Source organism: Trachemys scripta, chromosome 5, assembly GCF_013100865.1.
Source record: "Trachemys scripta elegans isolate TJP31775 chromosome 5, CAS_Tse_1.0, whole genome shotgun sequence".
NCBI classification, from domain to species: Eukaryota; Metazoa; Chordata; order Testudines; family Emydidae; genus Trachemys; species Trachemys scripta.
This window is the reverse complement of record NC_048302.1, coordinates 68,541,047-68,558,931: the sequence shown is the minus strand read 5'-3', so window position 1 is coordinate 68,558,931 and position 17,885 is coordinate 68,541,047. Positions and strand designations below refer to the sequence as shown.

The 17,885-nt window shown below is 45.4% G+C and overlaps 1 protein-coding gene across 9 annotated transcripts in view; it reads left to right on the top strand.

The window, feature by feature from the left end:
* NEK1 (NIMA related kinase 1) overlaps nucleotides 1-17,885 on the top strand; it is a 137,695-nt gene that overhangs the window by 105,016 nt on the left and 14,794 nt on the right. For all 9 annotated transcript variants that reach the window (XM_034770721.1, XM_034770722.1, XM_034770727.1 and 6 more), the window contains one exon: nucleotides 12,477-12,631. In XM_034770721.1, coding sequence (XP_034626612.1) covers nucleotides 12,477-12,631 — 155 coding nt within the window. The remainder of the gene's footprint in view (nucleotides 1-12,476; nucleotides 12,632-17,885) is intronic.

The following is a 17,885-nucleotide window of genomic DNA, read 5'->3' as shown; positions in this document are numbered from 1 at the left end:
AGTGAAAATAAATTATTATTTATTAAGTAAGAACAAATATAATATAACATGGAACTGGAAGCATTAAAAATAGTTCTATACACATAAACCGCTCATCTTACCCTGTCTATGTAAGTCTATCTTGAGCTTTTTATTTATTTACAAATATACATAAGTAGTGTGTCATAACGTGTCTGATGTCACCTCTCAGTACCAAGCCTTGTTGAGTTACTGGGATGACTTTGGGAATCCTTCACCTTCTCTGAGGAGTATCTTCCCTCCAAAGGCCACCGTGATCTGCCTTTGTGGGAAGTATCTGGGGATAAGGACACCAAGCTGAGATCTCTTCAGGCTCCCGCCGCAGAGGTCTAACTTTTCTTTAGTTAGCCCACTTCTCAGGTAAATCTAGCTAGACCTTCTGTCTGGTCCTCCAACTCCCAGTTCCCTGTGACTGCCCTGTTACAATTCCCAGATTGCCCTTTCTTGAGTGCCACTCTCCAGCTGTCACCCTGACCAGTCGCTCCAAAGGTTCCACTCCTGGTGATGTCAACAGTCTCAGCAGTTCCTTCACACACACTCCTCCTGAGACCTGAGGCTTCATGGTCCAACCACCTATCCCTGGACAAAGTTCTGACTTCTCAGACTTCCCCATAGTTTGTGCATCCTTTTAGCTACCCCTTCGCAGAACTCCACCCTTATAGGCATCCTGGATTCATAGGTTAACTCTAGGGGCCCGAGGTAGGTTTAGCACATAACATGCACATGTGTACAATCTGTATATAGGATTCTTAAACACCATTGCTCTTTACTTGAGAGAAAGCACAAGAAAATACAGATCATTTAGAAAACAACAAAAACCCTGAATATATGTCACTCACTGTAGCTTATCTTTACTCTGGGCAGCCATCTGAGTTCAGATAGGCAGAGTTCTCCTCTGCCTCATCAGGCTCCTACAGCAGTTTCCCTGAGCTTGAGCTGGTGGAAAATGGTCAACCCCTGCTCTTTAATATTTTCCAGTCCCCACTGTTAGGTGACTCCTTGATCAGCTTCCTCCGGTGATCAAACCCTTACAGGTAACCTCTTCACTGACAAATGGTTCCTCGGGTTGGGAGCCAGCCTGTTGTCTAGGATGTTTTTATTTGAATTGAGGACATCCTGATTTAATGATCCTCTATTGTCAGCGCTGTATCACTGCCCTTTGGAATGACCAGGTGGGTGAGGTAATATTTTTTTATTAGACGCACCCAACTTTTGTTGATGAGAGAGACAAGCTTTCGAGCCACACAGAGCTCTTCTTCAGATTCGGGAAAGATACTCGGAGCATCACAGCTAAATGCAAGTGTTGTGGAAAAAGTCACCCCTGCATTAATTTTAGTTCACAGACTCAAGCCTGAGGCCAGTTTATTGCAATACATACCAAAGCGTTGGGGGTTGCAGTCATGAACTACACCCACAATCACAGCTCGCAGGCTGCTTTTATTCTTACAAACCGCAAACATAGTACAAATTATACGTCAATAGGAAAATAAAAGAGTTGGGGTCTGTTCCCTTTTTTCAGTACCTTCCTCATTATTCTTCCGAGAATTGGGTGCATATTGGGTGGGGGGCTTCTCGAGAAGTCTGATGCAGATTGTTTAGCATAAGTAGTTAGCACATATTCTAAGGGATCATTCAAGGTACAGTGGCTCGTTAATACCGCTGCAGTCATAAGACAAAAAGAGGGGGTTAGTGGGTTGCAGATGGTTGTAATAATCCCTAAATCCAGTGTGTCTGTTCAGTCCATGATTTTTGGTGTCTAGCAGAGTTACGAATTTCAGCTCCTAGGCTCATCTTCTGAAAGTGTTGTTCAGGTTTCCTTTGAGGATGTGGACTGATAGGTCAGATATAGAGTGATCACTTTGTGAAAAGTGTTCACCTAAAGGTGATGGGGTGTTTTTTGTCTTTTATCATTTTCCTCTGAGAGTTCATTCAAAAGCGTAGTGATTGTCTGGTTTCACTCACATAGTTGAGACATTTCGGGCACTGGATGAGATATACCACATGTTGTGATAGGCATGAATAGGATCCAGGGATTTTGTTTATTTGATACCCCATATGGGTTCCAGTGTGGGGTAGTAGGTGTCAACTAGGGGGTCTGTGATTGGAGGGGGGTTTATTTCTCTTTTGAAGCAGGTTCTCTTGCAGTATTTGGGTGGCCTGTTCCATGATGCAGTCTACTTTTCTGGTGGAGTGTCCTTGTCTGGCGAAGGTGGTTTTGTGTATGTTAAGGAATATATCCTGGAGGTTCTCCTCCAAGCGTATTCTGTGGTATCTGAGTGCCTGGCTATAGATAACTGATTTCTTGGGAGGATGCGGGGTAGTTACTGGATCTGTGAAGGTAGATGTGGTGATCTATGGGTTTCTTGCATATGGTTGTCTGTAGAGTTCCTTTATTGAAGCTGATTGTAGTGTCCAGGAAGTTGGTTCTAGTTTGAGAGTGTTCCAGGGAGAGTTTAATGGATAGCTGGTGATTGTTGAACATGTGGTGGACATCTATGAAGGCATTTACGCAGTCTGTCCAGAGGAGGAAAATATCAGCAATGTGTCTTAGGTATGTCATTGGTTTTGTGGTGCATTTGTTCAGAAATTCTTTTTCAAGGAGGTCCATGAAGAGATTGGCATATTGGGGACCCATTCAAGCACCCATGGCTATATTTATGGTTTGGACAAAATGTTTGTTTGGTTTAGACAAAATGTTGTTTGTTTGAATGTAAAATTGTTATGGGTGAGGATGAAATGGATGAGTTTGGCAAAGTGTTTGGGGTGGAATATCTGAGGATTGTCCATTGTCTTGACTGGTCTCTTAGAATACGTGTTTAGCATAAGTAGTTAGCAATCTGTTCCACCTTGCATTTAGCTGTAACACTTGGAGTACCTTTCCCAGACCTGAAGAAGAGCTTTGTGGCTCAAAAACTTTCTCACCAACAGAAATTGGTCCAATAAAAGATATTACGTTACCCACCTTGTCTCTCTAATATCCTGGGATCAACATGGCTACAATTGCAATGCATATCCTTTGGAATGTCAGCTCAACATGGAGGTGAAAAGACAAATAGCTGCACAATCAAATGAAGTAGGGCCTCATTCTGTTGGTTTTGCCTAGTACAGCTAGTTCATGCTCTTAAAATAAACTGGTTACTTTAAAATATAATTCCTTTGTTGCCTGCCTGCCTGCCTGCAGTCAGCTACCATTTGAGGGAGTGAGGGAATGTTTGGTGCTCTTGAGAAAGTGGTTGATTGGTTGGATGTTTGGTTTTTAAAGAGCCACATAAATGGGAGTAAAAAGTGCTGTCTTTCTGAGTCCTCTTCCTCAGTGATTTAGTTCGCTATCTGGGCGTCAGAGCTTCTGGCTCTCAGTTGGCTGCGTACCGTCCACATCCCCTGTGAATCATCCATGTCCCCCACCTTAGTGAGCTCTTTTTTATTCTGCAGTTCTGGGGTGCCTTCCTCTGGAGCTCATGGGTGTCTGTTGTCAATAATAGGAATCCCTCCTCAGAATGGCATTGAGTTGCACATAATAGCAGCAATTCTTGAGAGCAGTTCCAGACTTTTTGTTGCTCTCCTTTGTCTCCTGGTAAGCCTGCTGTAGCTCCTTCCCATTTGCCTGGCATTGAAACTTGTCCCTGTTGCACCTACCTTGCATGTCTCCTTTGTCCAGATGGTCAGCATAAAACGCTGATCAGAGCTTATCTTACCATTTGTTGAGTCTTTCTGTATCCTCTCTCATTTCCCAGCGTTTTTACAACCTTGGTGGTTATAAGTCTCGTTAGGAACATTCCTGAGGTGGGGGTGCTTTATCAGCATCAGAACGTTCCTTTTTTCAGTTTTAGTGGTGAACTCCAAGTTTCACCCAAGGCTGGTTTAATATTGGGGTGGGGGGTGTTGATCAGGTCTCAGGCCTACAAGGGGGTTTGCTTCTGGTCATTATGACTCCAGGGCAGCAGACTTCTTTGATCAGAGTGGTCACTGCAGTGGAAACAGTTGCATTGTGGGCTTGTTGCTGGAGTACTGTACTGCTGGTACGTCTACTTCAGCATTCACACTGTCATTGTGCTGATAGAACGGTACTTATGTCACTTGGGGAACTGGTTTAACTTGACCAGCAAAAGTTCAGGGTTTTGTCAGGAGGATTCAAAATTGTGTTGAGATATTTCAAGGCTGTATTTTTAGAATGCCATTTTTCTGGTAAACTTCATAGTGTAGGCCTTAGAGTTCTTCTTCGAGAGATGTCCCCATGGGTGCTCCACTCCAGGTGTTGGTGCATCCCTGCACCTTTGCTCGGAGATTTTTATAGCAGTATTCGTAACGGTCACACATGCAGAGAGGCTGCCCCCCTGCCCTGAGTCTTGCTTAATAGTACGCATGCATGGTCGGTCTCCTCAGTTCCTTCTCTACCGTCCCCGGCCTGAGATGGAGCTCAGCAGACTCGTTTAGAAATCCTTTCATCTAGTTACAATTTCCTTCTAGTTAGTTTGTTGTTAGTATAGTTAGTTACCACTTCTTTCTGTTACAAAATATATATTTTGTTCCTGTCAGCCGCAGCCGCTTCAGACATGCCTGGCTCCACAGGCTTCAAGCGCTGTTCTACATGCAAGGAGGCTATCCCTCTGTCAGATGGCCACTCACGATGCATAAAATGTTTGGGGGAAGCCCACATTCCCCAAAGATATGCCCACTGCAGCAAACTTTAGTTCCAGGGCACGGAAGGACAGGGAGCTTAGACTCAAACTGCTCCTCCTTCAAAAATCTCTGGGTCAGTTTCAGACCCAGGTGCTGATTCCAGCTCGGCTGCCCGACACAGTCCCCTCGCCTCAAAGAAGCTAAATAAAATCTACAAAAAAGGGCAACCTTCTTCACCAAAGAAGGTTATGAGACACAAGATTTCTTCAGGCAGATCAACAGTTTCCCTGCCTGTGCTTCCCCGCCTGAGCACCTTTGATGAGCCGGGCTCCTCCGGCACCGTGCGAAACCCGCCTGAGGCTGCGGCGCGAAGCTCCGGTGCCGAGGCTTTAGGCTTCCAGCTGCCTGCCTCTCTTCTGGCACCATTTGGCACCGTGACGGACGCGGTGCCGACATTCCAGAACCTGCTTGACCCCCTACAGACTGATGCTGCCCTCCCAGCACCGGCACCCACGGAGCTCATTGGCAGTGAGCCAAGAATTAAAACCCCGGCTCAGAGGAATCGTCCCTCACTGCAACTTCCTCCTGCACAGCCTTAACCTCACACAGGAGTCTCAGCGTTTCAATTTACTCAGGCAAGAGATCTGTTTGTATCACCTATCCCGCAGTCTCCCCTGCTGAATGCCTATTTCTCTCCAATGGCTGAGTCAGGATCTGAACAGCCTTCCTCCAGTGAGGAGGAAACTGAACCACAGGGGGATGTGTCACCATATCAAGACTCCCATCCCCAGACTCCAGTCAACAGAGGTTATAGAAAAATTACCTCATCCTATTCTCAGGATCCTGCCCCCTGGGGGGTGAACCCCTGGATAGCACCACCTATGCCCTACCCACCACCATGGCAATATTGGGCACTATGGGCATTGTACCCTCGAGAACACATGCACTACTCCATCTCAACCAGGCGCAACACCAGTCTAGCACCACCACCTGACGAATCTGCCAATGACACAAGACACCAGGCAGCACCGTCACACTTGCAGGATCAACCAAGACCTGCTACTATTCCAGTAGAGCCGGAGGGAACGCCTGAGGAAGCCTTACTTCCCCCTCCTCCAACACCGTGGGATGACTACGCAAAATTCCAAGACCTTTTTAAAAGAGTTGCCAGTGACTTGAGAATTAACTTGGAGGAAGTCCCTGAACAACAGCATGAGTTAACGGACATCCTACAGCCCTTCCTCTAGGATTGCATTACCAATCAACGTAGCCCTTTTAGAACCTGCTAAGTCCATCTGGCAGACTCCAGCTACAAGCCTATCTACCTGTAAACAAGCGGACCGGAAGTACTTCATCGTACTTCATCCCTTCTAAGGGTTCTGAATTCCTTTCTACCCATCCAGCACCAAACTCGGTGGTGGTAGACACTGCGAACCAAAGGACCAAACAGTATTCCCGCTCCACACAGCCAACAAGGAAAGTAAACGCTTGGACCTCTTTGGTTGTAAAGTATATGCAACCTCAACGTTACAATTTCGTATAGCGAATTATACTGCAGTTCTTGCAAAATATGACCACAGAAACTATAATAAATTCATGGACTTTATTGATGACATCCCAGAACAGAAAGAACTACAATTCACAGCTCTGGTTTCCTAGGGACAAATCTGATCACGTACCGCTCTTCAAGCGGCCCTCAATGTAGCCAATACTGCAGCAAGATCGACCACCGGTGGTCATGCACCGAGGTTCCTGGCTCTCTTCCTCTCTCTTTCCTTGAGAGGTCCAGAGTACCATTGAAGATCTTCCCTTTGACGGTGAAAAACTTTTTTCGCTTCCACCACGAACGATGTGCTTCACTCAATGAAGGACTCAAGGGCAACCCTCTGGTCCTTAGGTCTCCAGACACCTACGACCAGGAGATGACAATATAGATATCAACCTTACCAACTCCCACGCTACCCCACATATACACAACACTTCCATAGAGCACAGGAGCAACAACAGCAACGCCAGAGACCGAGATTCCAGCGGCGGCGTCCCAATTCTGCAGGGCGCCTCAACCCCCTCCAACTAATAAGCAGATTTGAAGCCTTGGTCGAGGGTTTAGAAAACAGCGTTCCCACTTCAGCCAGCACACCTATTTTTGGACCCCGCCTATTCCTATGACCATTTTCCCATCAATTGGAGAACATTACCTCTGATAAGTGGGTTATAGAGGTTGTTACAATTGGATACGCCGTCCCCTTCCTCTCCTTGCCTCCCACCCACTCATCCTCCTCGTCCCTCTTCAGGGACCCTTCTCACAAGCAACTACTCCACAAAGAAGTGCAACATCTCCTTCAACTGGGAGCAATAGAAATTGTGCCAGAATGACACAGAGGGAGGGGTTTTTACTCCCATTATTTCTTAACAGAGAAGAAAAATGGGGGATGGCGACCAATCCTCGACCTCAGGCGGCTCAACAAATTTGTCAAAAAGCAAAAGTTCAAGATGGTTACTCTCACCACCATAATCCCAGCGCTGGAGCAGGGTGATTGGTTTTCAGCCCTCGACCTACAGGACGCCTATTTTCATGTGACTATACACCCGGCCCACAGACGCTTCCTACGTTTTACCCTTGACTCAACACATTTCCAATACAGGGTTCTCCCCTTCGGATTGTCCGTGTTTTTTCCAAGATCCTAGCCGTAGTTACTGCCTGCCTCAGAAAACAAGGGGTCGTAATATTTCCTTACCTCGATGATTGCCTCCTCAAAGCCTCAACGTTCGACGAAGCTCTCCGATCCACACGGTTTATCGTCGCTTGTTTGCTATCTCTAGGCCTGCAAATAAACAAAAGCAAATCCACATTATGCCCCACCCAACATCTGGAGTTCATAGGAGCATATCTCAACTCCAGGACAGGATGGGCATCTCTCCCACCCGACCGCTTCAGCTCCATAAGCCTACTGTCCACAAAACTTCGCAACATGCCCAAGGTGACTGTCAGTGACTGTCTACAAATACTAGGTCACATGGCCTCGTGCACTTTCGTGGTCCAAAATGCACTACTCTACATGTTGTGCTTCCAAGTGTGGTTGGGTACGGTTTACAGACCGAATGTGCATGCTCTCAACAAGACTCTCCATACCTTTCCGAGTCAAAGATTCTCTACTGTGGTGGACAGTTCACTCCAACCTCTGCTCTGGAGTCCCCTTTCTTCAAGAGGCTCCATCCCTCATACTGACTACGATGCATCTCTGACAGGCTGGGATGCACACATGTCTCACCACACAGTCCAGGGGCTATGGTCTTCAACCGAAACCTTTCTGCACATAAATGGTTTGAGCATTGGCCTGCTAAACCCAGGGTTGTGAGTTCAATCCTTGAGGGGGCCACTTAAGGATCTGGGGCAAAATCAGTACTTGGTCCTGCTAGTGAAGGCAGGGGGCTGGACTCGATGACCTTTCAAGGTCCTTTCCAATTCTAGGAGATGGGATATCTCCATTAATTTATAAAAGTCCTAGAACTTTGAGCCATACGTAATGCATACCGTCACTTCCTCCCACTAATCAGGAATCACCATGTACGCAAAATGACAGACAACATTGCATGCATGTTCTGTGTAAACAGGCAGGAAGGAACTCGCTCCCACTTGCTTTACATAGAGGCTATGAAGCTCTGGAATTGGTGCCTTGCGAACAACATCTGGGTATCAGCTGCCTATCTTCCCAGAGTGATGAACACCACAACGGACGAACTAAGCAGACGCTTTCCTTGGGATCACGAATGGGAGATAGACGAGAAAACCATTCACAACATATTCCGCATTTGGAGTCACTCAACCATAGACCTTTTTGCAACTGCGAAAAACATGAAATGTCCCGATTTTTGCTCCAGAACGGGACTGGACAAACATTCCATGGGAGACGCATTCATGATCCCCTGGCACCGAAACTTACTCTGTGCATTCCCCCCGATACCGGTTCTCAACAGGGTCCTGATAAAAATAAGAACAGACCGTGCCAAGGTCATCCTGATTGCCCCGGTGTGGCCCAGACAACCGTGGTTTCCGTTCCTCACCAGAATGTCGATTCGACCACCAATCTCGTTGCCTCTCATCCCGAACCTCCTATCGCAACAACACGGCCGATTTCTCCACCCCAACCTGTCCGTGCTTCACCTCCAAAGCATGGTTCCTACATGGTTCTCCCAAAGCGAACTAGATTGCTCTGAACAAGTTCAAAGAGTGCTCCTACATAGCAGAACACAATCTATTCACACCACCTATCTACGAAAGTGGAAACGATTCACACATTGGTGTTCAGCTTAACAACTTTCTCCCACGTTGGTATCTCTCTTGCTCATACTTGACTACCTATTGGACCTTAAGCAATCCGGCCTTTCTTTCAGCTCCATCAGATTCCATTTAGCTGCTATTACAACCTTTCATGACAAAATTGATGATACCTCTGTTTTTGCTCATCCAATCACCAAGCATTTCCTCAAGGGACTCCAAGCCCTATACCCAGACATTAAACCATCTACCATTCCGTGCGACCTTCATTTAGTACTATCTTGCCTAACTCAACAACCATTTGAACCCCTAGCCCCGTGCTCCATTTTAAACCTTTCAATGAAAACAGCATTTTTAGTGGCAATTACCTCCTCCAGATGGGCAGGAGAAATAGCAGCTCTTATGGCAGACCCACCATATATGCAATTTTTCAAGGACAAGGTTACCCTCAGATTGCACCCTAAATTTCTTCCAAAGGTGCATTCACCATTCTACATTAATGAGCCAATACACCTATCAACCTTTTTTCCAAAATCACATGCCAACTCGTTTGAAGCCACAATGCACACATTAGATGTACGCAGGGCCTTGTCCTTCTATTTGGATAGAACCAAACCTTTTAGAAATTCTTCTAGACTCTTTGTCTCCATCGCGGAGTGTTCCAAAGGGACTCCTATTTCCACCCAGAGACTTTCAAACTGGATTTCTCAGTGCATCCGGTTGTGCTATCAGATGAAGAAGGTTACACCTCCAGACGGCATCAGAACTCACTCCACTAGATCTCTGGCTGCCTCTATAGCTTTCTTACGCAAAGTTCCCCTGGCTGACATCTGTAAAGCAGCCACTTGGTCCTCTGAACACACATTTGTTAAACATTATGCTCTTACTCAAGGCCCTCTCTCTGATATATGTTTGGGCAGGGCTGTACTATCTATGGCATTCCTATCAGATCCAAAGTCCCTACCTCCTTGAGACACACTGCTTTTAAGTCACCTGGAGTGGAGCACCCACAGGGACATCTCTCGAAGAAGAAGAGGAGGTTACTCACCCTGTGCAGTAACTGACTTTCTTCGAGATGAGTGTCCCTGTGGGTGCTCCACTACCCGCCCTCCTCCCCTCTACTTCGGAGTTGGGGTAGCCTCCGTTGTAGAGAAGGAACTGAGGAGACCGGCCATGCATGCGTACTATTAAGCTAGACTCACAGCTGTGGAGGCAGCCACAAAAACGAGTACTGCTACAAAATCTCCGAGCAGGGACGCACCAACACCTGGAGTGGAGCACCCACAGGGACACTCATCTCGAAGAACGTCAGTTACTGCACAGGGTGAGTAACCTCCTCCTTTGTTTCAACAAGAATGTGTGTAATGTACAGTATGGTTTCTAGAAACCTAATTATCAGAACCATATCCTTCTTGTTTGAGCACAGAGCAAACAATTACTTTGTTCTATTTTTTTTAAATTTCTGTTGACAATAAAATCAATGTTTTTAAACAAATATTCTTGGTTTACCACTAACATTCCAAAACACTGCTGTCCATGAGGACCTGACTTAAATGAAACTGACTTGAAATGTACTATTAAAAAAACTGAATTGACTTGTGTTTATTTGCTTTTCCATCTCTCAGCTTAAACAAACACCGCAGATAATGCAAAATAAACTGACATTTAAAATTTTTTTCCAATTTTAATTATACAAGGTTGTTTTAATAAGTTAATTGAGAAATTTGTTTTGTAGAGGTGGTTTTAAGATGGTAGTGAGCTGATAATGACTTTTTTAGGAAATGTCTGTACTTGACCTAATATATGTTGTCCCTGCCAGCAGATACATGGGATCTTGGGGAGCAATTACCACACAGGTGGGGTGCCAATTAATTTCTTTATTAAAGGAAAAAGGAAGTGGTGGGAATTTAACAATGAAATACGATGGGATGGGGTGTATAGGGTGTTTTCAATAGACAATGATGGGGGGGGTTCTTCTAGTAAATGGGATAGGGAGTTTCAATAGTGGGGTACAAAACCTAACTTAACTACAGCTATGCAAAATGAAATTACAACTTACCTAGACTAAAGGACAAAATCTAACCTAATGGGTGCACCTTATACTAGGGGTAGTTCCAGAGGGCAGAGTGGTGTGTGCCCAGGATACAGCTCCAAGTGGGGAGGGGGATTTAACTAGTGGTTGCTGCAAGCGAGGGTGGGGGGTGGCTGCAAGCTGGCAGCCCAGGATACAGTCCAGGAAGGCACAGGCTTATTTCTAGCAGCAAAGGCGCTGCAAAGCAAGAAACAGATTACAGATACAGACCAAGGAGTTTGAGAGGTTTTAAGACACAGACCAAGGTTTAGCTTGAGTCTGTGTGCTGGGGAAACAGAGCCAGCAGCTAAAGTAATAAAATAAAAGTACAGAAAGTTTCACAGAGGGATTCTTACCAGTCCCCAAGGCAGCAGCAGCAAAGGCAGAAGCAGCAACAACATCAGAAGAAGCAAAGAGGTCTCGGTACGGTCTTGATAATCAGGAGGTCTCTCAGGCAGCAATTCGTTCTTTGTGGGGGGAGGGGGTTAAAAACGGGGGTACGCTCAAAAATAAAACGAGAGCGGAAAAAGGACCCCCCAGAACCCCTGGCTGATCAGAGCAGATAGCAATGCAGGAACCTTTCTGATGTTTGTTTCAAAAATGCCTGTTCTTGAAGGCAATCTCAGGCAGTTTCCCCACCTGTCCCTGATAGGCTCCTTCTGTCACAGGGGAGGAGATACAGGGAAAAACTGCAGGTGAGCATAGAGACGTGCCTGGGCAGAGTCCTGGACCATAGGCGTGAGTTCACACCTCAGGACTCAAAAGCACATGAGGCCTATGACTCATGCCCAGGATCTCAAAAAAACATTAGGTCTTGCAGCTCTGGACACTGCCTACCCTACACCGAGCCCAAGTTTAACAAGGTGATAACAGGACCAACCCTTTGAACAGGGCAGTGGTCCCACTTAGCACGCAGTACAAGTGGCCGTCCCTTTGAGAAGGGCAATGGCTCTTGGTAAACAACCTAAGGGGCCCTCCCTTTGAGAAGGGCAGTGGCCCTGGTAAACAACTTTAACAGCCAGGGAGGGGCGGCCACAGGAGGAGAACAAAAACAAAATGGAGTAAGGGGACAGCTGTAAGAAACAAAATGGAATCGGGGGAAAGCTGTAACAGACATATGTATATATCATTTGTCCAATGTAATTAGTTTTTTACCTCAGTCAAGTTCTTATTTTTTAAAAAGATAATTAGCGAGAGAATGAACAGTCTCTAATATTCTTTTTATATAAATCAGTTTACATGTGTTCTGAGTTTCTCAGACCTTCTCAACACTTAAGGAACATTTTCCCATTTTAGTGGAAAGGCAAAACATGCAGTCTCATATGTTCCATACTTAGTTTACTAACTGTGTAGAGGGTTTTTTTTATATAATATTTTAAATAGGGCATCAAAACAGGTATTCCTACTTTGATTTGATCTTTAATTTCCAGTTCTGTTTCTTGTTTGTTGTTGAATATCCTAAACTGAAGTTTTTTATGACCTTTTCAGATGTTAAGAACATGTTCACTCCCAGATCTTTCCAAGTTGTACAGAACACTAGTTGATGTTCCCATTGTAGCAGATGTACAACATCAAGACAACCTTGAAATAGAGGATATGGACGATGAGCATGTCAAAGAAGGGCATTCTGATTCTGAAGACATGTAAGCATAAAATATTTATCAACTACTGCAAAAAATATAAAGCCCTCTTCATTTAACTGAAATATACTAGAAAATAACTATTAACCTCATCCACCTATACTTCTATTTTATCTCTTTTATTGGACCAACTTCTGTTTGTGAAAGAGAGGTTTCGAGCTACACAGAGCTCTTCCTCATGTCTGGAAAAGGTACTTAGAGTGTCACGCCTAAGTACCAGGTGGAACAGGTAGTTTAGCATAAGTAGTTAGGTGAAGTGGTCCTTGAATGGTCCCTTAGAATTTGTGCTAACGACTTATTCTAAACTATCTGTTCGACCTTTTACCCAGAGTGTCTCAGCTAAATACCTTACCCAGACATGAGGAAGAGCTCTGGGTAGCTCAAAACCGTGTCAGAAATTGGTCCAATAAAAGATATAATCTCACACACCTTGTATCCCTAATATCCTGGGACTAACATGGCTACAACACCACTGCATAAAAAACAGAGGTATGTATTAGTCTCTCCCATCTTAAACAAAAACCAAAACCCTATCCTTAACACTTCTTGCCTCTCCAACTACCACTCCATCTTTTTTCCTTTCATCTCTAAGCTCATTGAATGCACTGTCAGCAATTGTTGTCTGAAGTTCATCTCCTCTAGTTCATTCCTAGATGCTCTTCAGGCCCCTTGCATGTCAGTAAAACCAAACTCTTGTTGACACTAATTATTCCTTTCTACTTGAAGTTCAGAACCCAGTACTCTATCCTTGTTCTCTTTGACCTGGCAACCACCTTTGACATAACTGACCATGTTCTTCTTGAAATCTTGTCTTCCATTGATTTCCATGGCTCTGTCCTCTCCTTGTTCTTCTCCTATCTCTCTAATTGCTCCTTTAGCGTGTTCTTTGAAGAATCACCTATACAGCTCTGTCCTTGGTCATCTCCTCTTCTCCCTCTACACCTTATCTCTGGGTAATCTTATCTGCAAACACAAAATTCAACTACCATTTCTATGTGGAAGATTCATGGATCTACCTCTCTGTTCCAGACCTGTTGCCTTCTGTCCAAACTATAATCCTTGCCTGTCTTTGTCCTCTCCTAGTGGATATCTAGTTGTCAGCTCAAACAGAACATGGCTGAAACAGAGTTTTCAATCTCTTCTCCTCCCAACCCTCCCACTACAATTCTATCTGCACCTTCCTTTCTTGATCACCGTGGACAACACTAGCCGCCCGTCTATCACTCAGGTCGATAACCTAGGTGTCATCTTTGACATGGATCTCTTTGTAGGTCCACTCACGTTATGTCTAAATCTTGTTGATTCTTTCTGCACAATGTATTTAAGATGCAGCCTTTCCTCTCCACCTACAGAGCCAAAAATCTCATCTAGGTTTCTCATCATCTTGTGTTTTGATTACTGCAACATCGTTTACTGTGGTTTTGACAAATGCAATCTTGCCCCACGCATATGTATCCAGAATGCTGCTGAAAAGATTATCCTTCCCCATTGCTTCTACTGTGTCACGCCTTCTCTTTGCATCGCTACCTTGTCTCTCCCTCTTCTCTGTTGCATAAGAACAGCCATACTGCATCAGACTAATGGTCCATCTAGCCCAATGCTAGATGCTTCAGAGGGAATGAATTGAACAGTGCAATCAAGTAATCTATCCTGTTGCCAGTCCTGGTTTCTGGTAGTCAGAAGCTTAGGGACAAACACAACATGGAGTTGTCCCTGACCATCTTGGCTAATAGCCATTGATGGACTTACCTTCCATGAAATTGTCTAATTCTTTTTTTAACCCAGTAATACTTTTGGCCTTTACAACATCTCCTGGCAACGAGTTCCACAGGTTGACTGTGTATTGTGTAAAGAAGTAATTCCTTTTGTTTCTTTTAAACTTGCTACCTATTAATTTCATTGAGTGAACCCTGATATTTGTATTATGTAAAGGGATAAATAACACTTCCTTATTCGCTTTTTCAACATCATATCATGACTTTATACACCTCCATAATAGACCCCCTCTTAGTCATCTGTTTTCCAAGTTGAACAGTTTCTTTTTAATCTCTCCTTATATGGAAGCTGTTTGATACCCCTAATCTTTCTCCCCCACCCCTTCTCTGTACCTTTCCCAATTCTAACATATCTTTTTTGAGTGGGGGTGACCAAAACTGCATGCCCTATTCAAAGTGTGGGTATACCATTGAATATGGCATATTTTCTGTTTTAGAAACCATTAGGAAATGAATACATACTAACATTGTTAGCTTTTTTTCACTCCTGCTGCACATTGAGCAGATGTTTTCAGCGAACTATCTGCAATGACTCCAAGATCTTTTTCTTGGGTGGTAACAGTTAATTTAGACCCCATCGCTTTGTATGTATAGCTGGGATTATTTTTTCCAGTGTGCATTAATTTGCACATCTGCTATTTTCTTATCCGGTCACCCAGTTTTGTGAGATCCCTTTGTAATTCTTCACAGTTTGCTTTGGACTTAAGATAGTTAAGTAATTTAGTATCCTCTGCAAATTTTGCCACCTGTTTACCCCTTTTTCCAGATCATTTCTGAATATGCTGAACAGCACTGGTCCCAGTCCAGATCCTTGGGGGGAACCTCACTGTTTACCTCTCTCCCCTATGAAAACTTACCATTTATTCCTACTGTTTCCTGTCTTGTAACCAATTACTGATCCAAAGATGACCTCCTTTCTTCTCCTATGACTGCTTACTTAGCTTAAGAGCCTTTGGTGAGGGACCTTGTCAAGGACTTTCAGAAAGTCCAAGTACCCGGTAGCTACTAAATTACCTTTGTCCACATGTTTGTTGACACCATCAAAGAATTCTAACAGATTGATGAGGCATGATTTCCCTTTACAAAATCCATGTTGACTGTTCCCCAACAATACTCCTGAGGGAATTCTGTGCCAAAAAAATTAAAATTCTGCCACAATATTTTAAAATTCTGCATATTGAATTTGTCAAAATAATACAATGTGATCACGCCATTTTCAATTATTTGCTGACAAGTATTTTGAAATAAATTACCAAAAAAATTGAAAATGGTGTGATTAATTGTTGTGTTTCTGTTATTTTGACAATTAAAATATGCAGAATTTTAAATTTGTTCAATTTTTTTGGTGCAGAATTCCCTCAAGAGTACCAGGGTTCTGTGTGGCACAGTCTGGGTGCAGGCAGCTCGGTGGGGGGTCTGGGTGGAGGGGGGAATAGGACTCTGCTGGGGAGTCCAGGTGAAGGTGGTTAGGGCTCAGTGTGGGGGGGGGGTTGGGGAAGTGGGTCTGAGGGTGGTCATGGTATAGCTGGTTGGAACTCAGTCGGGGGGCCTGGGTATGGGGAGCTCCTGATGCAGGGGCTGAGGCTCATGGGGTGAGGATTTGGGGGGCTTGGTAGGGGGGTTCTGAATGCGGGGGGCTCCTGATGCAGAGGGGGCGTGAGGGGTTTCTCGGTGTGGGGGGGCTCCTGATGTGGAGGGAGTTGGGGGGAGGGGTTCTGGGTGCGCAGGTGGGGGAGGGGTCACTGTACAAGAAGCTGTTCACACACACACACCCCCGATCCCAATGCTGAGCCTCCCACTGTCATCCTTTTCCTCCGCCCTTTCCTCCCCCGGCGGTGCCGAGCTTCCTGCAGCCAGGGAAAGTTTCTGGGGCTTGATCTGACCAGCCCCGTCTGTTCCATGCAGGGAAGGAGGAGAGGGAGGGGGAACTCCATCTCTGTCCTCCTCTTCCTCCCTCTCCCCCGCAGCTGGTAATGTCCCTGGATGACCAGGACCAGACCCCTCCCTGCCCGAGTGATTTACCTCTCTTCCCCAGCGGCCCGAACAGACACGTCTGTGCTAGGGATGCCAACTTTCTGTTTGCAGAAAACTGAATGCCCCAGCCACGCCCCTTCCCCGAGGCCCCACCCATCACTCACTCCATCCTCACTCACTCCTTCTTATTGGGCAGGAGGTTGGAGTGCAGGAAGGGGCTCTGGCCTGGGGCCGAGGGATTTGGAGTTCAGGATGGGGCTCCAGGCTGGGGCAAGGGCTTGGGGTGTGGGCTCCGGTACGGAGCTTGGGTGCAGGAGGGGGCCGGGCAGGGGATTGGGGCACAGGAGGGGGTTCGGGCTCCGGGTGGTGCTCACCTCAGGCAGTTCCTGGAAGTGGCGACATGTCCCTTCTGCTCCTAAGTGCAGGGGAGACGAAGGGGCTCTGCGCGCCACCCCCAGCCATAGACGCAGCTCCCATTGGCCACATTCCCTGCCAATGGGAGCTTCGGAGCCGGTGCTTGCGGTGGGAGCCTCCCTGGCTGTCCCTGTACCTAGGAGCCAGAGGGATATGTCCTCTTCCAGGAGTGGCTTGGAGCCATAGGGAGCCTGCCTTCACTGAAACCGGACATTTATCGGCCCGGTCAGCGATGCTGACAGGAGCTGCAAGGGTCCCTTTTCCGGGTGTTCCGGTTGAAAACTGGACATCTGGCAACCCTAGTCTGAGCTGCTGAGGAGGGGTGAGTTGAGTACTGGTGCAGTTTCCCTTTGCTTCCTCACAGGAATCATTTTCTGCAAGGAAGCAAAGGGAATTTGTGGGGAGGGAGCATTTTTCTGCTGCACCATAGTCGCACAGAATTTCTCCAGGAGTACCAACAATCATGTTCAGCTATTTGTCTGATAATTTATTTGCTAGTTTAAACCAATTTGCCTGGTACTGAAGTTAGGCTTACTGGCCTGTAATTTCCAGGGTCACATCGGGAGCCTTTCTTAAAAAATAGACATTACATCTGGTATAGAGGCTGAGTTAAGTGGTAGGTTACATACCATAGTAAGTAGCTCTGCAGTATCATATTTGAGTTCCTTCAGAACTCTTAGGTGAATACCATGTGGTCCTGGTGACTTATTTCTGTTTAATTTTATCAATTTGTTCCAAAACCACCACCACCAACTCAATCTGCAACAGTTCCTCAGATTAGTCACTTAAAAAGAATGGCTCAGATATGGGAATCTCCTTCACATCCTCTGCAGTGAAGACTGATGCAAAGAATTAATTTAGTTTCTCCACAATGGTCTTGTCTTCCTTGTGTGCTCCACTTATTGTTTGGTAGTCTTCCTGCTTCTGATGTACTTACAAATATTTTTGCTGTTAGTTTTTGTATCTTTTGCTAGTTGCTCTTCAAATTCTTTTTTGGCTTGTCTAATTATATGTTTACATTTGACTTGCCAGAGTTTGTTCCTTTCTATTTTTCTCAGTAGGATTTGACTTCCAATTTTTAAAGATAACTTTTT